At 32.3% G+C, this 26,834-nt stretch overlaps 6 protein-coding genes across 15 annotated transcripts; 2 read left to right on the top strand and 4 right to left on the bottom strand.

Moving 5' to 3' along the window:
* Nucleotides 1–254: 254 nt before the first annotated feature.
* LOC124422255 (gamma-aminobutyric acid receptor alpha-like) lies at nt 255–17,777 on the top strand. Of its 7 annotated transcripts, XM_046958471.1 has the most exons (10): nt 6,452–6,524; nt 6,656–6,943; nt 7,092–7,231; nt 7,750–7,942; nt 8,030–8,250; nt 13,442–13,524; nt 14,149–14,289; nt 15,304–15,456; nt 15,533–15,795; nt 16,388–17,777. In XM_046958471.1, exons 3-10 carry the CDS (start codon nt 7,125–7,127, stop codon nt 16,913–16,915), a joined length of 1,689 nt encoding a protein of 562 aa, XP_046814427.1. In that variant the 5' UTR covers nt 6,452–6,524; nt 6,656–6,943; nt 7,092–7,124; the 3' UTR covers nt 16,916–17,777. The 7 variants fall into 7 exon arrangements, with proteins under 7 accessions (XP_046814426.1, XP_046814431.1, XP_046814433.1 ...); XM_046958470.1 differs by lacking the exons at nt 6,452–6,524; nt 6,656–6,943 and adding an exon at nt 255–625; XM_046958473.1 differs by lacking the exons at nt 6,452–6,524; nt 6,656–6,943 and adding an exon at nt 4,885–4,903.
* Nucleotides 4,139–5,842, bottom strand: LOC124422213 (serine/arginine-rich splicing factor 4-like). The gene is made up of 5 exons (XM_046958343.1): nt 5,718–5,842; nt 5,227–5,447; nt 4,946–5,145; nt 4,552–4,883; nt 4,139–4,464 (listed from the first exon to the last, which is right to left on the bottom strand). Exons 2-5 carry the CDS (start codon nt 5,371–5,373, stop codon nt 4,139–4,141), a joined length of 1,005 nt encoding a protein of 334 aa, XP_046814299.1. The 5' UTR covers nt 5,374–5,447; nt 5,718–5,842.
* A 5-nt stretch (nt 17,778–17,782) lies between the features above and the next one.
* Nucleotides 17,783–20,714, bottom strand: LOC124422259 (glycerol-3-phosphate phosphatase-like). Its single transcript, XM_046958483.1, has 7 exons — nt 20,215–20,714; nt 19,668–19,766; nt 19,401–19,561; nt 19,139–19,276; nt 18,845–19,052; nt 18,621–18,762; nt 17,783–18,549 (listed from the first exon to the last, which is right to left on the bottom strand). Exons 1-7 carry the CDS (start codon nt 20,336–20,338, stop codon nt 18,357–18,359), a joined length of 1,065 nt encoding a protein of 354 aa, XP_046814439.1. The 5' UTR covers nt 20,339–20,714; the 3' UTR covers nt 17,783–18,356.
* Nucleotides 20,715–21,045: 331 nt separating this feature from the next.
* Nucleotides 21,046–23,163, bottom strand: LOC124422261 (glycerol-3-phosphate phosphatase). Its single transcript, XM_046958486.1, has 5 exons — nt 23,040–23,163; nt 22,180–22,272; nt 21,869–22,117; nt 21,492–21,749; nt 21,046–21,407 (listed from the first exon to the last, which is right to left on the bottom strand). Exons 1-5 carry the CDS (start codon nt 23,059–23,061, stop codon nt 21,070–21,072), a joined length of 960 nt encoding a protein of 319 aa, XP_046814442.1. The 5' UTR covers nt 23,062–23,163; the 3' UTR covers nt 21,046–21,069.
* On the bottom strand, nt 22,975–24,918 carry LOC124422258 (zinc finger protein 19-like). 3 transcript variants are annotated; one of them, XM_046958482.1, is made up of 5 exons: nt 24,864–24,918; nt 24,237–24,491; nt 24,053–24,156; nt 23,623–23,960; nt 22,975–23,481 (listed from the first exon to the last, which is right to left on the bottom strand). In XM_046958482.1, exons 2-5 carry the CDS (start codon nt 24,432–24,434, stop codon nt 23,051–23,053), a joined length of 1,071 nt encoding a protein of 356 aa, XP_046814438.1. In that variant the 5' UTR covers nt 24,435–24,491; nt 24,864–24,918; the 3' UTR covers nt 22,975–23,050. The 3 variants fall into 3 exon arrangements, with proteins under 3 accessions (XP_046814438.1, XP_046814437.1, XP_046814436.1); XM_046958481.1 differs by lacking the exon at nt 24,864–24,918 and adding an exon at nt 24,568–24,688; XM_046958480.1 differs by lacking the exon at nt 24,864–24,918 and adding an exon at nt 24,537–24,680 and having other exon boundaries at nt 24,237–24,453.
* On the top strand, nt 24,895–26,624 carry LOC124422262 (probable protein phosphatase 2C T23F11.1). 2 transcript variants are annotated; one of them, XM_046958488.1, is made up of 5 exons: nt 24,895–25,120; nt 25,279–25,538; nt 25,692–25,897; nt 25,993–26,218; nt 26,288–26,624. In XM_046958488.1, the coding sequence occupies exons 2-5, from the start codon at nt 25,352–25,354 to the stop codon at nt 26,614–26,616; spliced, it is 948 nt and encodes a 315-aa protein (XP_046814444.1). In that variant the 5' UTR covers nt 24,895–25,120; nt 25,279–25,351; the 3' UTR covers nt 26,617–26,624. The 2 variants fall into 2 exon arrangements, with proteins under 2 accessions (XP_046814444.1, XP_046814443.1); XM_046958487.1 differs by having other exon boundaries at nt 24,897–25,120; nt 25,310–25,538.
* Nucleotides 26,625–26,834: the final 210 nt, after the last annotated feature.

The raw sequence follows: 26,834 nt of genomic DNA, 5'->3' as shown, positions 1-26,834 counted from the left end.
AAAATTATAGATAAAATCAGGAATTTTGGCCGTTACTTTTGATCTTTGATATTTTTTTATTCTTTTTTCTTTTTTTCTTTGTCTTTTTCTGATCAAAAAATGCGATTTCATAATAGTCACAAATGAAACGATAAATCTGTTCATATCATGAGAAGGGAAGCAGTTCGATGGTTGGTGGGGAGTCCTGGAAAGCGAGCGGTTAGTGGCGGCGAGGGGGTTGAAACTACCACCTTTCGTCAGCTGTCTTCCACGAAGCAGCCAGTACGCATCGTGGTTCGGCCACGTGCTTCTCGTGGTTTTTATGCTACTCTACGTCATCGATGTCCTCTATTTTAAGAAAAATAATGTTCTAATTATTCATACGATTGATTTATTTCATCGATTATTCGTGTTATTTTATTTTCTTACGTTTTTTCATTAAAAAATATCGAATGTGATTATACCTATATATTTGATATTCATGACGTTATTTCAAGATGTTATTCAGAAATAATTGGTGGACATTGCTCGAAGAAATTCGGTGGAATTCCTTTTTAATTTCCATATTTACTACCGAAATCGATTAATCGTCGTGACCACGTGCCTCCAAGAATCAATCGATGAACTTAGTGCCGATGAATTAGCGGTGAGTTATTAGCGGAGGAAGAAACTTATTAATATTATTACATATATTACAATGTTATTATGAGTTATTAAGGCTGTCGAACGAAATTTACATATATACATTCATTTTATTTATTTATCTTAATATCAGTAAAAACAATTTTATAACAGAATTGACTATTATATTTTCTATAATAAATCTTACTTTTATCATAACTTATAATCGCAAACTTGTATATAATAATAAACAAATATTATTAATAAACAAATGTTATAAACGTTGAAAGTGATATTAAAAAAATCGGGCGATTCCTGAAAGTTACTGTGTTACACTGTTTACAATGTAAGATGAGATTAATAACGGAAGAGCAGCTTTTATGATTAACGTAATAATAAAATGGCAAATAAAGTAATTAAATGAGAAAGGGTAAAGAAGATGAATACCATCGTTGCATAATTTTAACATGGAAAGATAATATCAAGGTCGAACGATTAGATTTTTCTATGAAACATGCGAGTTACTTGAAGTCCTATGAATATTCATCATTAAATTAAATGAATAGGTTCTGACAAGAAAAGATATAAAAAAGATAAAAACAATTCAATCGAGAATCCAATTCATATAAGCAAGCTGAATTTCTACTATTTTTTTAAAAAAACTATTGCCACCTTGTTTCCCAGAATTTTTACCTTCGGTATCCACATTTTTAATTAAAAAGGAAAAATATATCCGTAAATTGTGTGTGATCTAAACGATGAAAAAGGCAATCATTTTGATTTTCTAGAATTAGAGAAAAGTCAAAGTTAATCGTGTTAGGTATATACAATGAAAAACTTGTTCTATTTTATACGTTTATTTCTTATTGGAAATTTTTTTCATCTTCCTCCTCTTTTTCTTTTTCTTCTTCTTCCTCTTCTTCTTCTCCTTCTTCTTCCTCTTTTTCTTCTTCTTGTTATTCCTCTTCTTCTTTTCCTTCTTTTTCATCTTCTCCTTTCATTGACGTCGCTATTTCGTGAGATTTCGTTATCGATCTCGAGCAAGGTTCGTCATGAGGTAATCAATTCTCCATTGTGAAAAGTAGCCTTTGTACTCGCACTTTGTGTAAAAGTATCGAAATTTTCAATATAACTATCGGCCATGCGGCAAAACTATTTTAAATGTTTTCTCTACAAATATACAAACATACAAACACAAACATGTGCAGATACATTTGCTTTTATATTTATCGACTTCCATATTTATCTTATTAAAATTGCTTTTTCCATGAGAACAAGATTAAAAAAAAATATATAATACAAAAATCGAGATCTAAAAATAGATTTAAGTTAAAGATTAAATTATCATAATGTATATATGGAGATGCGTGGGATAAAAAAAGAATATCATAAAAGGTATGCATTAAGTGCTTTATTGTATCTTTTTTTTTGAAGATCGTTGAACATTCAGCTTGATAATACGTCCACTCATCGAGTTTTAGAATTGTAGGGTGCCATTAAAAAGGTTGTAGGTTAACGAGAATTGCCAGTAATGATTTGTTTTTACATTACAGTAAACCACTTATAATATCGGTCAGCTCGTTGGAACTCGAGCATCTCGGACAACGCTTCACGAGATTGAGAACTTTATCTTTTCTCTTTCCAACGTAGTGTGAGAATAATAAAAAACATGAATGAACAATCTAATGACTCTAAAGTATTCATTATAAACTACATAACTGTTACTCTATTTGTCAATAGAATCATTAATGGTAAAGAAGAAAAAAAAATCTTCTCTTAGATACAATTATATTAAATAATAACGCTTAAAGAATAAGAACGATTAGATTATAAACTAATACATGAATAGAAAAATGACGATCCTTATTCGAGAAAGAACGGATTAAATGGATCGAATTTACCCGCTAGTATTAACCTTCTTCACCGTTTTTTCGATAGATTACTCGAAAAGTTGACGTGAATAATGTTGCTCGATTTTTTTCTACTCATTCGTGGGAATTAACAAAAGATAGAGATAGATAGATAGATAGATAGAGATAGAGCTAGATAGAGAGAGAGAGAAAGAGAGAGAGAGTGAGTGAGAGAGAAATGGAAGAATGAGATGAAGGGTGTCACACGACGAAATGGTTTTTATACGCACGTGTAATTGAATCGACTGTTGGACGAAGGTAAATTGAAAGTCTGACAACGCAAAGAAAACGCTCGAATTGCTTACGCTCTTTTCAAAGCACCGAAAACAGAAGTTTCTCCCTTCTTCTTCTTCTTCTTATTCTTATTCTTATTCTTATTCTTATTCTTATTCTTATTCTTATTCTTATTCTTATTCTTATTCTTATTCTTATTCTTCACGATACATCATCGTTCAAACTCCGCAACTCCTGTTCTCTACAAACTTGATAACTTCGGGTTTCCTCTCGCTCAAAAAATTGTATTAACCGCTACTTCCTCTAATACTGAATTATTTAAATAAAATATATCTTTTTATACGAACGAATAATTACCTATTGATAAAATACTATTTATTCGAACGAACGTGGTATATAGATAAAATCGTGGATTTAATCCGATTGGATCGTAATCGGGAAGTCCATAAAACATCATATTTTTTTTCAACGTTTCGATAAAAGTTTATATCTCACAAAGCCATATGCGAATGATTTGATGAAACTAAGAGCATTTTATTGAAAAATTAGCGTGAGAATATATCGTTTCGTTCACTGACAACGCAAAAAAATGAGAAGAGGAAAAGGAGGAGAAGGAAAAGAAGAACTAAATGTGTAGCGAAAACTTGAATGTCGGCTTAAAAGGAAACGCCATAGGCTAAATCGATAAACACCAAAAAGCTTTAGTTGAGTAGAAAAATGGTTCGCATTTCCGAGACATCCGTTCGGCCTAAGCCAGAAAAAGAGCGTAAAATGTTCCTTCGAACTTATAACCCGCAGAGTGTGTAAGTTAACACAGGATAAAGTCGTTCTTTTTTAGAAAAAAGCATATAGCCATCTAAAATACGTGTTGTCTCGTTTTATTCACGATATTCGCTCGTGTATTTTCCGACTATACAGATTATTTAGGAGTAACCTCAAGAAGTGGCAAGATGTACGATGTTCTTATAAAATAAAAGTATGTAAATGATTACGTGGCACATAGAAAATATTCTTTTTACGATCAATCAATTGATTATCTTTTGTACTTACCAAAATCGATATAATACTTATATAAAAGAGAATTATGATATAATAGGAAATTTATTAAAACTTCATGTTGAGGAAAAAATAAAAATTTGTATAACGAATATACGAGACTGATAGTGATACGTACAGCGACATTGACATAATTCATATACGAAGAAATGAGATTAACATGAATAATCTTTACTTTCTATCATATATATATATATATATATATATATATATGTGTGTGTGTGTGTGTATATATATATATATATGTGTATATATATATATATATATATATATATATATATATATATATATATATAGAGAGAGAGAGAGAGAGAGAGAGAGGGAGTAAAGCAACAGTTTTATAAACTACTTCCACTTCCACTATTATTAGGCTTGCAATCTCTTTCAATTTCAGGATTTGGTGAATCGTCGATGAGCTCGATATTTCCAGACACCTGTTCACAGTCCATCCTCATATTCTCCAGGTTCTCATTCGGTATTTCCTCTATTTCTAATTGCTGCTGCTGCTGTTCCTGTTGATTTTGATTTTGATTATAATTTGAACGCTGCGGACTTCGATTTCGAGAGGATGATCGTTTTCTCGATCTGGTCTTTGAACTTTGTCCTCTGTGCTCTTGCCTAACTGGCGACCTCTTCCTTCGTGGAGACGACAAGCGTTCTTCGTCTTAAGAAGGAAACAAAAAAAATTCATTAAAATTGTTAACTGAAAAAACAAAATAATCTGTTTACGAATCTCTTAATCAAAGCTGACCTCGGGAATAAAATCTGTTTTTTGAATTCTTTGATTTATCGTAGTTCTCATTGGATACATCCGAATCAAAATCTATTATTTTTTCGTGGGAATGATCGCTCGATGGCGATAAATCTTCCTGTACGATTTCGGATATTTTCCGTTTGGCAAATTGTTTACGTCGACCCGATATTACCCAATCATCATTTTCTTCGATTCTACCACCTGCTTTTCGTTTTTGTCTTCGCGTTAGTCTCGCTTTCTCCAATGGCTCCGAACATTTTCGATTATGAGTGCATTCACCACTTCGACTTGCAGCACCTTTGCGACGTATTTGTTTGCCACCTTGTTTTCTATGAAATAGAATCAAACGGTAATTTCAAGTTTTCATAATTTCAAAAAATATCTCACTTACCTATCAGAATTTTTATTACGCTTCGTTGATCGTTCGGGTGATCCGTTTAGCAATTTATCAGTGAAACCATCAATGGATTTCGAATCTTCGGCCACGGATTGCTGAGCGGATATCGGATTTATGCTGAGTAAAACCTTATATCTTCCGCTTCTGTGTCGAAGCAAACCAGCATTGACTGCATGTTTCAAAGCACGATGAACCTGTTAGAAGATTTTTTATAATAACAAGATATCCAAACTTTCTTTTCTTTCTACATTTTTCTTTTTTTTTTTCCTTTTTACCTGCATCGTAAGATTCCTCGAAAATCCATTTGAATTTTTTTGAACGAAATCGAGAATATCTCGTACAGTAGAACCTTTCCTTTCTGAGAGACGTCCAACCGCATCGAGGACAATGCTCATTAACAACGGATTCGACGGTCGAACCATTCTTCCAATTTATTTTTGTCACTTTTTTCAACGATTAATGATGAACACGATTTTACTTTCTCGATGTTTATCATCTAACAAGGTATTTATTGTGTCAAGCTATCGTTCATACGGCATTCAATAATGTTTCACGAGAAATTAATGATTATAATGGTATTCGAAACTGTTCGAACCATGAATTTAAATAGATATCTATCCCAAAAGTCATTACGTATACAGAACGAACATTTGTTGTTCCACGTTGCCTGGCATTTTCAAAGTGAAGTTGCAGTCTATTCGTGAACTACAACTTCAGATTCTTTTTGAATTTCTATCTTAAATCATCAAATAAATAATATACATACCTATAAATTATAAATTACCGTTATTGTTGTCAATTTTAAATTTGTAATTGATCCAATTTCGAATTAAACTCTTCTTGCATTTACATGCATATCTGTTCCTTTGTCTACAATAAACTATATTAGTCGAAGACCACCGTTGCATTTATATGCAAAACGCATTTATATATGTGTATATTTTGTCGTTTCCTTCTTATTTGAAACCCGGCAATCACTTAGTTGCCAACCCAATATATATATATATATATATATATATATATATATATATATATATATATATATATATATATATATAATATATAATATATGTTATGTAGAGACAACAAACTAATTACGATTTGATCGTATAAATAAATTTACCAAAGTAACCTTCTAACGAATCTGTGAGGAAAATGAAGTGTCCTTCGTAAAAATGGTAACTTCAACGATTTTCCTCTCAGCATGCTACGAGCATCAAGTCGAGCGTGGAAACCCTCAAAGTACACCCACACATTTGTATGTTTTCTTTGCAAAGCATTGGTTTACATGCGTGACAAGTATTGTATTTGCGAGGTACACTTCCCTTTGCGAGTAGTTTTCCACTGTCTCTCTCTCTCTCTCTCTCTCTCTCTCTCTCTCTCTCTGTCCCTTTCTCTCTGTCTCTCTCTCTCTCTCTCTCTCTCTCTCTCTCTCTCTCTCTCTCTGTCCCTTTCTCTCTGTCTCTCTCTCTCTCTCTCTCTCTAACGATAGTTCAGTTTCGACGAAGTCCTTCATGAAGTATAAACGAGCATGACGACCTGCTCTGTTTGTTCAATTAAATCTCTCTCCTAAGTAAATAAAATACTTTACACGTTCACGCGTTGTCTGTATGCCTGTTCGAGAACGTAGACATAATTTGTTAAGGAAATAATATCGTCGCATAGATCGTAATACGCTGTTTGTCCAGAAAATTGAATTTCCAGATAGCATTGCAAAATGACGCACGACGCACGCACACGCAAGAAAGAATCGGTTCATTCGATCGCTCACAAAGAGACCTCGTTCGATTGCTCGTGTCCCGCAGGATACTCGTGTCATCAGCATGCCATTCATAGATTCGTTAATGAACTTACACAATCTCACCGAACTGCTCCGATTTTTTTTGTACCGTGTGCCGTATGGACCACGTTCCATTCAATTAATCGTAATCAGTCTGCAATATCGATAATCTCATGAGTCGTTTCAATCTTTTGGAGGATATTTGTAAAAAGGTAGAAAACGTTATATTTGCATATCAACAAACAAAAATTTGTTAACAACAAAATCAAATTGTTGAAATGTTATAATTTATTACGATAATTATGGTATAGTGCATATCTATCTATTTACATTGTGAAACGATTTACAATTTAATTCTAGGATAACGAGAAGATAAGTGATTAGGATGAATTGATGGTCCGTTCAAGACATTGTCGTAGGAAGGTTCGGTGCCAGGACATCATGAAGCAACGAGTCCTACTCGCTTTTGCCAATCTTATCACTTCTTTCACTTCTTTTCTGTGAGTTAAATACCAATAATTGGAGTTGCATTATTCGATTCTCTATTCTTACTTCCAGTACCTAAGACGATTTACTATTGTTGAAGCTTCAAACTCATTTATTTTAGTTATGAAATAATCGATAACATTGATTGAACGTTAATACATTTTCGTTTCATATTTATTTACGAAGATTAGACGAACCGCTTTACAACTATATGTATATGTACATGTATACATGAGATATCAACAACAGCAAAACATCAAAGAACAAACTAAAACAAAATGTAAATAATTAAAAATGATAATAATAGAAATTGAAAATAAATATTTTTTAATTTAAAAACTGACATATTAAATTCCTGATTATACTCTATTATTGTCTAGTTATTTATACACTATTATTGTCACGTTATTTTTCATATTCACCATTCAAATATAGTGATCTAATTTAATTATAACAATATCTTATAAAATAATGACACATTCTATATCGAATTTGTTAAAACATAGATAAAAACTCCATATTCTCTTTGTAGTGTAACGACCGGTGCAAAAACGTCGACGAGGCATAGAACGCAAAGTAACAATCATAGCAACATCAGTGAATTACTCGACAATCTTCTTCGTGGTTACGACAACAGCGTGAGACCAGATTTTGGTGGACCACCAGCGACGGTCGAAGTTGACATCATGGTCCGTAGCATGGGTCCTATCTCCGAGGTCGACATGGTCGGTTTCATCATTACGAACTTGAAAAAAAAAAATTTCTATGGAAATACGCTTTCAAAATAGTTCCGATATAGTATTTTTTTACAGACGTACTCGATGGACTGCTATTTTCGACAGTCATGGGTAGATAGACGTTTAGCGTTTCAAGGTGGGAAGGAAACACTTGCTCTCAGCATATCGATGTTGGCAAGAATTTGGAAGCCCGATACATATTTTTATAATGGCAAACAGAGCTATCTCCACACCATCACTAGCCCAAACAAGTTCGTCAGACTTTATCAGGACGGAAGGGTACTCTACAGTTCGCGGTGAGCGATCGATATTACCGATGAACCAAAAATTTCTTCATTTCTGATTAATCTTTATGCGTATGGTTCTTAAAAGAGTATAAAGAAAGAGACAAAGAGAAAGAGAAAGAGAAAGAGAAAGAGAAAGAGAGAGAGAAAGAGAGAGAGAGAGAAAGGTGATAATAAAAGACTTTCAGGGATATGTTTTTCTTTCTTTCTAATTCTTTTGTCACTCATTATTTGTAGTTAAAAAATCTAACAAAGCTAGATGAATTTTTTGTCGGTGTAGATTTTTTCGTGCAAAGTACTCCCTACTAGTCTCTTCGGAATATTCTCGTAGGAGTATCTCTTAGGTGGCGTGATATACATGACATGCCCCGGGCCGAGCGTAGCCCGAGAATCAAGGGTTAATTCTAGCGTGCACAATAGAGCCGATTCAGAAGACTAGGTCAAGAGAAAGGGAATGGTTTAACAAAGAGGAAACATACATCGTTCGTCCCTCGAATCCGTAGACTCTTTTCTCCGTATTTGTATTTGACTTATCCGCTGATTCCGCGTTGAAATAACGCTCCCGTGGCTGCTTCGAGCGTGGACCACTGAAAAATTCAAGAACCCTCTACCCTTCGAATATCAAATGCTGACGAGGTTAAACACCTGATCTTTATCGAGTTCATAGATAGTTTAAAACGATTGCCTTTATATTTTCGTCTATTCTTTTCTTTTTTCTAGCATACGAGTTTCTATCAACGAATTTAAAATTCACAGTCGAAACGGGAAATAATATTTGATGATGTCGGTCATATGGAAAAAAAGTCTCTCTTTGAAAACACCTGCGTCGCATACGTTACGCTTGTTGAAGCACAGCCATCATCGCATTTACGGTCTGTGACTATCACGTCCAGCGTACTATTTACACCGCACTTTATTAGCCACTACTGCTGCAACTCAACCTCGTCGATCGATCTAAATAACGAATAGCTCTTTCAGTGAAAATTCAATGAAATTCAGTTGGGATCGTAAAGAAAGTCGATCTTTCCAAAAATGTCACCGTTAATATTACTTACTATCTACCATCAAATGAGACATTTCATCATGTGACGGAACGTGCAATACCGTTCGCAAACATTTACAAAACTTTGTCGACTTTCTATTCATTCCTACTTGTGAAGGTTGCAATTTTAACTGTGAAATCGTGGGCAATGATGTAAATTGTGTAAATTTCATTTCAAATTGTACAAGTTTTCAATAAGAAAATATTCGAACGGTTACTTTTGACGATTCAAAAAGAAAAACTTTCGCAGTACTGACGATGAAAAGAAAAATGTTCCTTCGTAAAGCTTCCAAAGAAGTAAAATACGAAAATGTAGCAACATCAACACGGACAGATATGAAACAAAAGAAAAAGGACATGGTAGTTCGAGTTAAAGGACAGGTTGAACAAGTTGTAACGTAGGAAAACGCGTCCTCTCTTTTCTTCCTTGATTCCTTTCTTCCTCGTATCTCTCTACGTATGGGTTCGCCAATGTAGTCAATGACAAGGGCCACGACAGTCTTGTCGAGAAACGTAGTTCACGACTGAAAGACAGTCGACCCCATTTTACGGCGATGCTCCCTCGAGCGCACTCGCACGTCTCACTTTACGCGCCTTTTGATTTCTCGGACGTTCCCAAGATTTTCAAACGAGATATTTTCTACCTTTATATATGACTCTCTAAGCGAATAGTCCAAGATTGTTCGTAAGGCGTAAGAATATCTAACGAAATTCATTGAAGATTTCGAAAGTTTAAAATTTATTTAAACGAAGGTTATTCAAATATTGATGAGCCGTGTAATTCGATACTTATTTGTGATACGCAGCATCAGTATACACATACAACCTAATCTTTCTGATCATTTATCGTGATTTAATGTTTCTTCCTCGCGACGAGAAATATCACGTCGATTAAAACGTAATTACAAACGTGTTTGCCATTCATCATTTCACCAGTTTCGACAGAATTCTCCGCATAACCATAGGATTCCAATAGTCCATGAATATGGAATAAATTATCGGCTTGTTTCCTTGGATAATGTTTAACGCGAACTTGAATGAAAACATCGCTCATTAAATATAATTGTCGAAATAGAGAGAGAGAGAGAGAGAGAGAGAAAGAAAGAGATCATTAAGTGATCATTGGAAGAATTAATATAACACACAATCGAATCAATACGAAGTATGTTCGTCGATAGAACTATTATGTTCATTGAGAAGAAAACCAGAAATTCAGCGAAATACATCCATTTTATCCGTTGGCAACACTCATTTTCCACAAAATAGACCTATATGCGTTGCTATCTGTCAGGGATAATCTCTTGCGTCTTCCTGGATTTTCCAACCCTAGCATCTCTCAAGGCTACCCTTCCAAAATCCGTGATTTTAGATTCTGCCTACGTGGTACGTGGGAATGTTACAGGGATCATACAGGAATGAACGCGGTAGAATAATCTGGGACACTGGACTCGAAGTAATTTTAGAATTTGATGGTATATCTATGTTAATCGAGTTCGTTATTTTCATGCAAACGAGACACCTTGGGAGGCTCGCACACATGCCAACCTTATAGTAAATAATAACGATGCAATATCAAATGCACTTGCTATTTCGTATTGAGGACTCTCTCGTTACTTCTTTATTTTACCTTCTGCTTTTACCGAGAGAAAAGAACGCATAAATTCAAAAGCAATTTAATTTACATTGTCAGATATATATATGTATATATACGAAAAAAACATGAGAATACGTACATCATGAATTTTCTTTTGTAAATCAATTACTCGATCTCATATGAAAAATCATAAATTATATAAACCATATTCCAAGAGTATCCAAAAAATGCGTCTGGGGCATATATTAAATATATTAAAACTAGTATGTAAAATCGAATTCTCCGCTGTTCGGCATCCAGAGATAAGGATCGATCTGAATGAAATTCGGGAAGATACTTATACACACACACACACACACAAGTGTATGTGTATATCTATATGTATGTATGCATTCGGGTTCGGTAAATCCATAGGATCTCTCTGCGATTCGAAATGTGTGTACACTTCACGCTCGAAGTGATTCATACCTTCTAACGTGGAATTGCCGTACCTTCTGACGTCGAAAATGTCGAATGAGAGAGAAAGAGAGAAAGAGAGAGAGAGAAAGACATCAATTTTCTCCGAGTGTACTCTTCAAGATCCACAAGCAATTTACGCTTCCTTTTCGCTCGATGTTTTTCCTTTTTTATCTCTAATGTTTTCTTACGCGTGGGATCGTGCTTCTAAAAAAAAAACTTCCCTTGCTTTAGTCGAATCTCGTTCGTTGTATCGAAGAACAAGATTGTCAATCTTCCCTTTTGCTATCACCTTCCCACCCTTTTTAAGATATTGGCTTTTTTCCTTCCTCGACGTCCTCTCTCAAATTCCCTCACTAAACGATACCACGTGAGATCCGATCGTCGTACACATAATGGCCTGTCAAAAACTTCTTCAAAGAATCCAAGAATCGGCAAGACTTTGAACCAACACTTCCGTCCGTCTAACGTGAAGCATCTGGAAGATACGAGAGAGAAACAGGGAAGAAATCTGTCGTTTATAGAGATCTATCGTTTTACCTTGATGAGAACGGATATACGAAAAAATTTTTCGGTAGAGAAGGAGAAGAAAGAGGAGAAAAAGGAGGAGGAGGAAGAGGAGAAAGAGGAAAAGGAAAAGAACGGATGAAAAATAATTCTATTTATCTTCTCTATTTTAAGTTCTATATATATAGAACTTATATTATAGTTCTATATATATATATATATATATATATATATATATATATATATATATATGTATACGATATTTTGTTTAAATCCGCTTAACGTAATCTCATTTGTTCGACACACATAAACGAAATAAATAAAAAAAGTATTGCTCTCGAGAGATTTATTTTATATCCTTAAACAACAGAAACAAACAAAAGAAAGAAGAAAAAAAGATACACTAATAAAATTAGTATTCACTGGAGATAAGGTGTACAAGGCGACATAGAAAGAGACGAGACATGCCAACCGTGGAAGAGACTTCAGTACGGTCGAAAGAGCTCGTCGGGCGCTTTTGATCTTTCAAAGCGAGCTCCTCTTTTCATGAGAGAAACGTTTCTGACTTCTGTCATGACAATTAAGTCGGACCTTCGCTTCTCTAATCGGTTCTTAATCTATCTCTGAACCCTCGTCAAGTATTTCTCCTTCGACGACGAAAAAAAATTTGCTTTTAGTAATCTGAAATTTTATTTTACATATATCATGAAAAAAATCGGGTTCAACATAAATGAGGGTGTTCATGAATCCACTATTATTCGTGCACAATGATAGAAAGGAGGGAAATAAGAGGAAAGAAATTAAGAAAAGTATGAATGGGCTAGCGAGCTTGGTGAGAAACACAAAGTAAGATAAAAAGGATGGGGTACGACAAAAGGGTGTGAATTAAAAGTAAAAAATGAAATATAATGCTAGGTATATACTTAAGATGTATGAAAGAGAAAGAAAGAAGGAACAATCACAGGTACTTAGCAAAATATCTTTTTGCCTTTGCAGTTTTCACCCGCAGGCTCTTGTTTGCACCTGAAATAAAGCATTTTTGAGCTGTTCGTAAAATGCAAAAGAAAGACGGAGAGAGAGAGAAAGAGAAAAAAGAAAGATATATCATTTTCATCGAAGGCAACTTTTCTCTCATTAAACTAAATAACATTAGGAAGGTTCAGTGTTCCAAGAAAGAATAAAGATTAGTTAAAGAAGATAAAAATACGATACGCATATCTCCTTTGAATACATTCGTGAGATATAATCGACGTGATGTTACGGAAGAGGTCGTTACCACGAAAGAGCGTGCGAAATGAGAACGTTGCAAACTGCAAATCGAGTGATCGAACAAGCTCACGAGCGTGATGGATCCGATTAGTCACGGATCGTCTCTCTTTCGAGCTCTAACTTACTTACCTCGCAAGAGTTAAACCATGCCAGTGCGATAACTTGATCAGTTTCGAATACAGATCTTCGTTATCTCCTTAACACCTCTAACTTTCACATTTCACGAACTGCGTTGCGTGTTCTATCCGATATATCAAAACTATCATTGCAATTACATAGTTGCAATGATTCGACGATACTCCGAAATCGATAGAAATGTTTTCTGTTGTTCGCAGACTCACGATCAAAGCTGGATGCCCGATGAACCTTGAAGATTTTCCCATGGATACGCAAAGATGTCCCTTGAAATTTGGTAGTTGTAAGTTCAAATTCTGTTACTATGTTAAACTGTCAATTGTTATCGACTTAACGCTTTAACTCTATTCTCCTCTCTTAAAAATTTAGCATCGCGAACTCGTTATTCTTGGTAACCGATTAAGAATTTAATTAATTACATTTATTTATTAATTACATATACAATGCATCTCGCGTGCGAGTACTCGCAATATCGTCTTTTTTTGCGAAAAACTAATGAGAGGGAGGATGAAAGGAGAAAGAAAAGAAAAAAGAGAGAACGAAATAGAGCTTACTTCTCTGGTAGACTCGTTTATAATCTCCTCGTAAAAAGATCCCGATACTAGGTTTTCTCGAGTAAGGTAAGAAGAGCCAGATTTATTCGTCTCCGGAGCAGCTCTAAAAGAAAAAAGAGAAGATCTAAATCAAAATTCGAGTCCTTCCACGAGAAGGAAAGTGATCGATCAATCTCGTATACTCTCATTTTTCTAACATCGAATTTTTCTCTTTCTGTTCAACATTTCTCCCTCTCTCTATTTCTCTCTTTCTCCCTCTCTTTCTCTCCCTCTCTTTCTCTCTCTCTCTCTCTCTCTCTCTCTCTCTCTCTGTCTCTCTGTCTCTCTTTCTCTCTTTCTCTCTCTCTCTTTAGTTGGATACACGACTCGCGACGTCATCTACAAATGGAACAGCGCGAGACAAGTCGCCATAGCAGAGGACATGAAGCTTTCTCAATTCGATTTAGTCGCAAATCCTACTGCGAATCACTCTACGACCCCACCCTTGTCTCATGGTGAGTAGAAAATCCGATCGACGTGATCGAATCTACCTACGTGTATTTGAATGATTAGGAAACTCGAGGAAAGTCCTTTGTCGAAAGTAAACTTGCGAGAGAAATTCATCGATGTTACTTTCTTCTTCCCTTCTTATCCTTCTTTCTTATTAAAAACTCCAAGACGGAAATACTTGATGAAAACAGCTTCGATTAATACGCTAGACAAGTGAGAGAGGCAGAGGGAAAAAGAGCAAAGAGGAAACACATGAACTTTTCTTCCGTAACATTCCCTTTCTTCTCTAATATCCGGGACATGTAAAGACTCTATCTAGAACTTTTCTTCTCCTTGAATTTCTAGTAAGCAAGCAGATGACGATGAAGATAATTGAGTAATCTCCCTTTCACTTCTTCTTTCTCTCTTTCTCTCTCCTCTCTCTCTCTCTCTCTCTTTCTCCTCTCGTTTTCTTTCTTTCTCCTACTTCATTAGAGAACGTCATTCGTTTTACATACCCTACGAGATTCACGCGTCGATCGAAATATCAACATTGATTTTCTTCCTTGTAGCTTCAATTTTTATTCATTTTTCCACTACCAAACTCTCGTCGTATCTTTTATCAAGAGCATGATTATCGAAAAAAGTTGTTTGATGTTTAAAGCTGTTTAATATTTCATTGATAATTAATGTAATTTAATTAATTAAATGTTTCCAATTGATCCAAAATTGATTGAATACATTAATTGTATGTATATATCTACGTCCGTGATATAATAGACGGCTAGATAAGAATTATAACCATTTTCGTCAAAGAGATTCATCGAGAAGATACACAAACTATGTATGCGAGATATGTACTTTGTAAACAAACTCGTCATGCCGAGAATTACACAATGCGATATCTTCGTTGTCCACATTTCCCTCGAAATGACGATTCGATGTATGGTGTATTATACCGTAATATCGTCGGCAACTTGCCAATGTAAAATCGAACACGAAATATTAGAATGTATTTAATGATTTGTGTTTGATTTTAGCGGAATACTCGATGCTTTTGGTATATTTCCACCTGCAGAGACACATGGGTAACTTTTTAATACAAGTTTATGGTCCTTGCATTCTTCTGGTAGTACTCTCTTGGGTCTCCTTTTGGTTGAACAGAGAAGCTACCGCCGATCGAGTGTCCCTTGGTACGATATCATTCTTAGTAAGATCTTCAATTCTCCAAATGCGATTTTCGAACAAAGAAATTTTTTCTCTCCGCAGGTATCACAACTGTGCTGACTATGACCTTTTTAGGATTGGAAGCTAGAACGGATTTACCAAAAGTACCCTATCCCACTGCCTTGGATTTTTTCGTCTTTCTTTCTTTCGCCTTCATCTTTGCCACGATCATTCAATTCGCTATAGTACACTATTTCACTAAATATGGATCGGGCGAGTGTTATTTCAGCTCTGATCTAAGCGACACCGAAAGCAGTTCCAGCGAAAACGAGGAAATCTCGCGATCACCGTCCAAGCGCGAAACGGTACGTCGTGTTTTTTTCCATTTATATTAACGGAATAAAAAGGTAGTTTATCCTTGTGGTATAATAATAACATTTTTATATGCTTGAGTTTAATGAAAATTAACATTAATAAATATAATTCATCACGATCGCATGTAATGTCCATATAAAAGATTCGTATGAGCGATGTATTACTTATCGATTTGAAAACATAAAAATATCTCTTTGTCTCTTGGGAGACAACACAATCCACAAAAATGTTTCGAGTAGATTCTAAAAGTACAGAGAGAATAAAGGAAAAAAAAGAAAAAAAAAGAAAAAGGAAAAAAGAAAATAACTGGACGGATTTTATGAAAATCTCGAGGCACCCGTTCCCATTATTTGGCAAAATTTCACGTTGATATATCGGAGCCAGTCCAATCTCAATTTCACTCGTAAAAGTTGCGATTGAAATCGTTCTTTACCTAAAACCGTGAAACGCTTCGAACAATGGCAATGAATATCGGCCGTTAATGAGGATATTTTCTAAGATTAACAAAAAATCAATTCGAATCGAAAAAGATTATGAAAAAAAAACTAATTGATCACGAATTGTTGCGATCGTTTATTTTAGAGTCGCCGAAAGAATTCTGGTAATTCGATTCCCGGAAGTAGTCAAAATTTCACGGTGAACGATGATGGTTTCATCGAGGTGATACCCTTGTCTGCGATTCCTGATCGGGAACGAACTATCGCTCATTGGCAATTACCCTGCATTTCTTGTTCTCCATCAGTGAGTCATCCTCGTCGAGAGAGTTCTCATCAAACAGTTTCAATTCCGATGCCAATACCACAGCCTCAGCCTCAACCTCAGACTCAGCCTGAGCCTCAACCTCAGCCTATATCTCAGTCTCAATCACAGGGACAGTCACAGCTTAGGAAATCTCCCTCACCCCAAAGAGTCGGTTCTCCGAACAAAAGAATTGCGCCGAGAAAAAGACGAAGACGGACACCGAAATATAACTCGGTTTCAAAGATCGATCGTGCCAGTCGCGTCGTTTTTCCTCTCTTTTTTCTCGCGATAAATGTCTTCTACTGGTACGCTTATCTTTCTAGAAGCGAGCGTATCAATTATTATAATTCGAATCCCAACGGTGCGTGATAAGATGAGAAGGAGCCTACACTCGCTCCAATTTTCAATTGCTATCGATCTTGCAAAAGATATATAAGAGAGAATCGAATAGTAGAATCTCTTGGAAAAACGATAATGTTTTAGAATCAAATGCTTTACCGAAAAATGTTCCTCTTACGAATATTTATATGTAAATACACATAACCCGTAAATATGAATTTATAAATCCTAGTTGTACGTTCTTCTTTTGTTTAAAGCGAAAATTAATCGGAACACCTGAGCTTTCTGACCTCAATATGATTTAATCGTTGTCTCAAGTATCCCTTTTAAAAATAAGTGGTTGTATATACATATGTTTTTTCAAACTTTACCTCAAACGTAAGAGCCATTAACACCAAGAAACATGAACACAATTCGATCAGAAAAAAATCGTACAAAATCTTTATGATCGTATTTCTTTTTTCAAACGTTATTACAAAATTATCTATCATCATAGATTGAATTATCAATCAAGCAAAGAATTGATTTGATATTATTAAAAGCTCGCTGAATAATAACATTACTTTAATAGTGTTGCGCACAAATATACATTATATTCGTAATAGCAACAGGTGACCTATCCATTTTCTTATGTGTAATAGGTATAAGTAATGTGGTTTCGAAAGAGCTCATAAACCTTGGCATCCATTGTTAAAAGCCATAACAAACTTCCTTGACATGTTTGCAATGCTATTAAGATTATTTTCGCCATAGAGAATTTTCTTTCGAACTTAAGATTATCGAACTAATGCGGCTAGAGTTTGTCTCGCTCGGAAGATGTATACGTGTGTTGTTCATTTATTATAATCTAGACGTCTCCGCTGAAGTATTACATTAAATATTGAATAATCGATATCATTGTGTTTTCATTTCTTTATAATACGATATATGTACAATGGTGCTTTATAATTGAACATTACATTAAATATTGCATAAACGATAATAAAGTATAACAAATTAATTTTTATCGTACATAGATTGAAGTTTTAAGACATTTAATACACAAATATATTAATTTATTTTATTTAAATGTTTGATTTTTAAATTCTATATAACTTTTTCTAAACATCCTAATTTATCAACATGCCTCAACTACTCGTACATACACATCATTAATATTTTATATATTAAAACAAAAATAAGATCTTATTTTGCAATAAAAATATTGTTTATGTCTGTGCGTTAACAGATAAATTTTTTAGCTCATTAACTAATATTGACATCAAGTTCTTTTACTGCTATTACAATATAACCGCTAATATAGCGAAAAGAAAAATCAATTACAAGAAAAAATCGAAATATGATGGAATTATTCTTAGAGATTTCACAACAAAATAAAGATCTCTGTTCATGTTTGTAATATATAAACTTTTTTCCAATGGAATCTATCGACAAATTATGTTAAAAATGTTAATTGTTTTTAATCTAACACTTATTCTCTATTATTTGACAAAACATGGAAGACATCTAATAACTGATTGGTATAAAAATCAGGTATCGCGAGATCATCTTGTATTTTCTCAGATGCTATAATAGATTCTATCTCGGACTTTGTAGTCACGCCTGATAATACAAGTAATGTCTTGAAACCACAACGTTTTCCCAAAAGAATATCGGTCTTAAGGCTGAAATAATTAAATTACTTTATTTACAACAATTCTTGAATTCAATTAATTCAATATTTTTAAATATTTACTTATCCCCGATCATCAATGTTCTTTCAGGATTTAAGTTATATTTCTTAGTAATATATTCGCTTAGGAATGTTTCTGGTTTCCCAAGCATTATGGCAGATCTATTGCTAGCTACTTCAACAGCTTTTATAAAGCAACCACTACCTGGATAAAGATGAAAATAACGTAACACTTTGTTTGTTTTCCACATAAAGAAATAAATAAAACATGCATACTATAATGTTACCTGGGTATTTATTTGTATTTGGAGAAGGTCTATCTGTATCACAATTCGTTCCAATGAAATGAACATTAGGATTTGCTAAATAAGTAGTGGCTTTCAATAATTTTGGATAACTAAAATATTTATCGAAACCTATAATTACAGCACCTATATCTGGATCTGGTTTAAACTCCTTTACTAAATCCAATTCATCTCCTTCCATAGCATCAGGCTATATAACAATATGGTATATATATTGTCTTATATTTCAATAAAATATGAAATCAACTGTTATACCTAATGTTTGTAATAACTTACTCCGATACCACAATGTTTGATGCCTACTTCTTCTAATTCCTTACCAATTGCGGTACTTCCAATTATATAAGCTGTTTTCTTAAATTGTTTTTCTTTAAGATACACTGCTGCTAAAAATGATGTACATACTATATCATCCTAAAAAGAAAAACTTTATATAAACATAAATAAGAATATAAATAAATGTAATAAAATAATAAAAACAAAGAATGTAAAATGTTTTAGTAGTAACAAAAATTTTCTTTTTGTTAACGATACTCACTGCAGTTGCTTTATAACCAAATCCTTTGCATTTTTCTACAAATTCAAGTCTCGTTCTCGTGTTATTATTTGTTATATAAAAAAATTTTTTCTTTAATTCTGTAAGTTTATTCACAGTTTCAGGTGATCCTTTTATCACGTCATTTTCTTTCCATAAAACACCTTGACACATTATTTGTTATTTTAATATTAGTAATAAAAAAAATCAGTTATTTTGAATATTACATAAATATTGTAAATTTTTTACATTAATCTTTAAATATATTACCGTCACAATCCGATAAAACAATGTCAATGGAATTTAGGAAGCTTTCCAATGTATCTTTGGATAACGATGTCAATTGTTTTGGTGACATTATGGAAACACCTATATTTCGATATTTAGATGGAATGAAATTGATTTTTGCGTAGAGACATATAACTCTTATCAGAATACTTTTACTAGACAAACTTAAATGTTAAATTCTAATATCTAGCACTACATTGCTCGACTGCATACCGAGCATTAACAAAATAACCTTGACTGTAGAACGTTATGTAATCATATGATATATATACTAACATTAAGTACAATCCATTAAAAAGTAGTTATTTGAGTATAACTTGTGATAACTATATCATACTACATAGCAACAAAATAATAGCTCTTAACTATCATATCCTCAATTTTGATAGATGGCAGTTTATTCTTAACTTACATAATGTTCTGATTGATTATAGCTCTATATAGTATTGTTTTGTTCGTTAAAACTGATAAACTTCAAAGATTTCTCATAATAATAAAAAATTAATATAAATATATAAAAAAGGTATACCGTGTTTAATTTGTAATAGATTACTGGTTGAACGTTTTAATATTTTTAACATTATAACTTTATTTTCTTCCTTCAAAAAAGAAAGAAATCTTTTGTTAACCCTTTGAGTGCTATGGGCGCACATATGCGTCTAGCGATAGCTATCGATATAGACTATGGACTCAAATACGCGCTCGGCAGATGCTATCAGTATGGACTATAGAAGCAAATATGCGCCTGGCAAAAATGATCAGTGTACTATGGTCAAATGTATATGTTCGGCAAAATATATATAATTATATATATAATTATAATATATATATTTCTTAAAATATATATATTTGAAGCCTTTCCATGATTATATAATCCTTCTTATGATTTGTTTAATTTTCTGATTTTGAATATCCAAATACATTATAATTATCAAATTACTGGGATTTCAAATTCTAGCAGATGAATAAACAGTATATATTGAAAATAAAAATGTTTTCATTCAATGTGGAATAGACAACGGAATAGTAATTGGATTGTATACTATATTATAATGTGTTATACACCGTCGACGAGATCCATACTGCGTAAAAAAGTATTAATTCCCCGGCCATCGTCAGCGCCAGCCGCGCGCTGTTCGTACGGACTGCATAGGCCACAAGTATTCAGCACTCAAAGGATTAAAATCTAGGTTAAATGGTCTATTTTTAAACTGATTGATATCAATAAAAAAAAATGTAGATATTTTAATCTATAAATAAGCTAAAATTCCATTTAATGTTTTATTAGTAGAAAAAATGATGTTTATATCATAAATGATTTATATTAAAAATTGAAGTATATTAACAAATTGTATTTAAATTTTACCAGTTCATAAATTTTTTTTTATTTAGATGTAAATAATTCTATATAATATAAAAGGTCTCCTAATGCATCAATATAGTAGTCAGGAACAAGCTCTTTTTCTTCTGGCTTATCTGACTGCTTCCATTGTTCTACTTGCTGTAAATTGGTAACTCCTGTTAAGACAAGCAATGTTTTAAAACCATATCTAGTCCCAAGCAAAATATCAGTATTGCATCTGTCTCCTATCATAAGAGTCCTTGCAGGATTTACATTATATTTCTCCTTTAAAATATTAGCTATATAAGGTTCAGGTTTGCCCATTATAAGAGCTTTTCTTTCTGCACAACTTTCTATACAACGAACTAAACTTCCTGTACCTTTAATAAGAATTTAAATGATTACTTTTACATATTCATAATTAATATTTAAATATATAAACAAATTAAAAATTTAATCTTCACCAGGTACAACAATGCTTTGTGCAAGTGGAAATCTTTCATCAGTATTTGTTCCAATAAAATGTACATTTGGATCATTTAAATATGTTGCTGCTTTAACCATTTTTGAATAACTAAAATGTTCATCGAATCCTACAATTACAGCTCCAACTTCAGGATCCTTATTAAATATTGTATATGAACATGGTATGTCCGGATTGATGACATCTGGCCCTACTCCATAATGTGAAATACCAACTTTTTCTAATTCTTTTGTTATTGCTACAATTTGAGAACAATACTAGATAAAACTAACTAAATATATTTAAATAGAAAAATAAGATTTCATAGATCAATGAACTGTATATATTCAAAAATTATCAATTGATAATATGTCTTACCTTCAGAGCCAATAACATAAACTTTCTTAGAAAAACCTAACTTATGTAGATATTTAGCGGATAAGTTTGCAGTACATAAAATATTATCTTTTGAAGCTTCAAATTCCAATATTTTACATTTATCCATAAATTCTTCTAGTGTTTTTGTACTATTATTGGTAATATAAAAGACTCTATTTCCCAAAGCATGGAGCTTACTTATTACAGCGGATGCATTCTTCAAAGGTGTCATATGCATCCATAAAACACCTTCAATATTTATATATATGCAATTACAAAAATAGAATTCAGTTATAAACAAATTCACTCACCATCACAATCTGTGAGGACAGTGTCGAAAGAATTGAAGAATTCAATAATCTCCTCCTTGTTCAATGTTTTAAAATTCACAGCTGCCATTTTATCTGAAAAAAAAGTTTAGTAATTAAAATAATATAAAGAAATAAAATAACCTCAATCTTTCTCTACGATTAATACAATGTATCAATGCTACCAATTACAATCAGAAATGCAACAACTGATAAAAATACTGGAAATAAATCGATCGAATATTATTATTTAAATAAAGTTTTCGAATATAAAATGATTATTATCTGAACTTAATTTTTATATATAATAAATCTTAAATCTTACGTATGTATACAATTCTAAAGAAAAATTTTTTATAGGTTAAATATTCAGAAGATTCTGTTTTTTTTGCGTATCGTGCGTTAACTAATATAATATCTTACATTTTTTCTCGCATACGAATAACTATTTGATAAATTTGTTTTCTTATTAGATTACATCAATATTTTAATTTCTAATTTTTATTTATTTTAACCATACTTTTTGCTTCTAACTAAAAATCTTTTGGAGATACACTATTTTAAAATGAAATCGTAAAAAGTTTTATTGAATATTATCAAATATAATATAGAACGAATAATAAGAGATACAGTTGATTCACTTGCAAAACGAACGAAAACATTAATTCCAATTAACGATTGAATCTGATACTAGCAAATTTTGTAAAAATATATCGAATAAATTTTTTATTAAAAATTAGTGAGTACAATTAATAAGAGAGGTATCAAGGTACTGATTCATGTTTCCTGTCAAGAATATGTTGATGTAACAACGATTTATTTAAAAAGTTGTCATTTTTTATTATCACACATTATTTTCTTACTATTATATATCTCAACTTGCATCTATGCAGGAATCATCGACAATATTAGTTTCCCTTTCCAAGAGTTCCTTTTCTACTTGATGAGTAAATACTATTCCAGCCAGAGTTGTTACCATACTCTTTCTAGGTATGCCAGCATCTTTTCTTTTTTTACGTTGAGATTGTTTAGGTATTCTTTTCTTTGTTTTACTTTCGTGTATTCGCTTATGTTCTATTAATTTTTGTTTTGATGATAACCCTGCTTTACATATATCACAAATAAATCTCTGACCTAAGTGACAAGTTTTTATGTGATTTTTCAAATTAGATTCAAACAAATACGATCTTTCACAATCTTCATATGGACAAGGTATTAGAATTCTAGATTTTTCATGAATTTTGGAATGGATTTTTAAACGAGTTTTAGTTGAAAATGCTTTCTCACATTGATCGCATTTATAATCTGCAAAAATACAAAATAGACATTAATTGTAACTAGAGTAGATAACTTTATCAAAATAATTTTTCTTATTATTATAATTAATATAATATACATTTAATTATTATAATATACATTTTCTTATTATTATAATATAATGCATACCATTAATATGGTGTGTTTTTTTATGTTTACAAAGTAAAGCCCATTTATCAAAAACTTCAGAACATTGTACAATTTGACAAGGATAACTTTTCTGTCCTTTTTCGTGCATTGTTTCATGACGTTTCAATCGTTTTATATTTAAGTACCCTTTATTACATTTACTGCATTTGTATGAAGTCACATCAAAATGTACAGCAATATGCTGAACTAATTGATGCTTTTTACTAAATACTGCATTACACTCATTACATGTTAAAATGTTATCATTATTATGTACACGTGTATAATGACGTTTTAGATTATGATAATTACTGATCATTAGAGAACATTTGCTACATCTAAAAATAATAAAATTATATTATGAAATATACAAAATTTATTTTACATATATGAAATATTATGTGAAATATTATATGAAAGAGATACTTACTGTAATCTTTTCTTTGTAGGATTATGCACTTCCATATGTCTTTTCAAATGACTAGAATTAGTATAAGCTTTGATACATTCAGGATAATCACATTTATAAGGCCTCTAAAATGTATAATGAAAATTAAAATTTTTTAGCTATTACAATATATACAAAACTAAAAGATATATTTAAAAAATATTACTTCTCCTGTATGTAATCTTATGTGTCTGTCTAATCGAGACTGCTTAAAATAAGCTGCATTACATCCAGTATGTTTACATACATATTTTTTATCACTTTGTTCACTCTTAGTAGAAATATTTTGAATACTATCAGATTTAGTAAAGTTTAATGTTTCATCCAGAATTTTTGGTGGACTTTTTATTTTATCTTGACCCATTATATCCCAGTGTAGATGTCTTTTTATAATTTAAATACAATATCTATATAATATTCTCTGTAATTTATTAATATTATTATAAAAAAAAATATTTCACAGTACCTGTATTATTTAAAAAAGTATTTTTAAGTACATAAAAACTCAGGTTAAATTTTCTGAACTAATCGAAAAGTTTAATTGAGCTTAATTTTCGGATATTCAGTTTTAAAATTATGTCAGATTTTTAATATAGAATAATCTCTTTTCTTTTTATTCATTTTTTAAAATAACAAAAAAAACAATTTTTTTATTATAACTGAAACGTTATTTATAATAGAACTAAAAGAAATATTTCAGAGAAAATGTCATATAATAAAATAAAAATAATGTTAGAATTCTATGAATATAACAGGAAGAAATTTTAAAGAAAATAAAGCACGTCACAGTAACTCATTATACAACGAAAGGGACCACTCGCGATCAGCTGATCGCGTTTCGTTATTTCGTTACAAATAAGACTGACGTAAGTCAACCTATCATATAAATCGGTACTTTCTTACCGATTATTAAAAATATGGGAAATAAGAAGAATTAAGAATAATCTATATCGTAAATTAATACAAAATATTAGAATTTATTTTATTTATCATTTATACTCTTCAAGAAAAGGTTAAGCTAACACGCATAAATTTGAACAATACGTGAAGGTAAGAATTTTTTAAATCAAAATACCACGAATACATTATAATTTATATTATGTTATTAATGTTACATTGTGCATTCAATATTATGCTAGTTATAAATTCAGTTAGACAATTACGCATACATTGTTTTGTTCCTACATTATTATATTCCTATTTTCAAGAATTATCAAAAATATTATATCATATTTCTAGATATGATATAAATACAATAAAAGTACTGACTTAAGAAATACGATGGGGCAAACTTTATGCGAACCAGTAACAACTAAAAAGTCAGCATGTTGTAGAGATTCCAATTATCGCGTGGGTAGTTCTTGTATGCAAGGATGGCGTATTAAAATGGAAGATTGCCATGTGCATATTCTCTCTCTTCCAGATGACCCAGGCACTGCTTTTTTTGCAGTATATGATGGTCATGGAGGTAATAATATTTTTGTATTTTGCATAAGTAGCACAGAATGGATACAGGTATACATGTAGATATATGTTGTAATTCATATATTACATTTAATTTAATTTTAGTATTGATAGAAAAATATAAGAAGCTATTTGCATTGAAAGTTAAAACTAATAGGTGCGGCGATAGCTCAACATGCTGGAAAATATCTTCATGAATATATCACCAAGCGAAGTGAGTATAAAACAGGAAATATTGTCCAGGCTATGCAACGAGGTTTCTTGGAATTGGATAAGGCAATGCAAAATGATACGGTACTTAGAGAAGAACAATCAGGAACTACTGTTATTGCACTACTTATTAAAGATAATATTTTGTATAGTGTAAGTTTCTATGATCCATGAATTATTTGTAAAATATATAATATTTAGTTCTGATTTTCGTTTAATTCACACATAAATATTTTATATTTGTTCAGGCTAATGCAGGTGATAGCAGAGCAGTGGCAAGCATTAATGGAAATGCAGTCCCACTTAGTCGAGATCATAAACCTACATTGAAAGACGAACGTGATAGAATCGAGGCTGCAGGTGGTTGGGTCGAATTCAATCGCGTTAATGGTCACCTTGCCCTATCCCGTGCTCTTGGAGACTTTATGTTTAAACGTAACAATCATATGTCACCTCAGAAACAAATTGTAACAGGTAAGAAATACTTTAAATTGTTATAATAATACATACAGCATATTTGAACATTTTAAATATTTTGTTTAGCTTTTCCTGAGGTACAACAATTTACTATAACCGAAGATTGGGAATTTGTTGTCTTAGCTTGTGATGGAATTTGGGATGTTATGACGAGCGAGGAAGTAGTAAATTTTGTAAAAACTCGTTTAGCTTGGTCAAAATTCGTAGGAACCGAAATGGAAGGTGTTATGGATCCTGAAGAAATATGCGAAGAATTAATGAATTGCTGTCTTGCACCAGATGCTTTAATGGGTACTGGTTGCGACAATATGACAGTTGTACTAGTATGCTTTCTTCATGGAAAGCCATATTCGCACCTTATTTCACGTTGTCAAAAATCTAGTACAAATTCTTAGTCATTATAGATTGGTATATTAATACTTTCTCCTTTCTCTCTCTTTCCATTTCTCCTACCGTAACGATCATATCCTCTTCTCTTAACCATCATCGTTATTACCTTACGACCAAACTTCTTTATATCACACGTATACGTTGTAATTCAACGCCAAGTATCGATGTTACGAAGTGGGAACGAACGGGTCGAGTTTTTAAGCATGTGCACTTTTCCTTTTTG

This window comes from Vespa crabro, chromosome 2 (assembly GCF_910589235.1).
Source record: "Vespa crabro chromosome 2, iyVesCrab1.2, whole genome shotgun sequence".
In the NCBI taxonomy this organism is placed as follows: domain Eukaryota; kingdom Metazoa; phylum Arthropoda; class Insecta; order Hymenoptera; family Vespidae; genus Vespa; species Vespa crabro.
The sequence above is the reverse complement of the archived record's forward strand: the minus strand, read 5'-3'. Positions and strand labels throughout refer to the sequence as shown.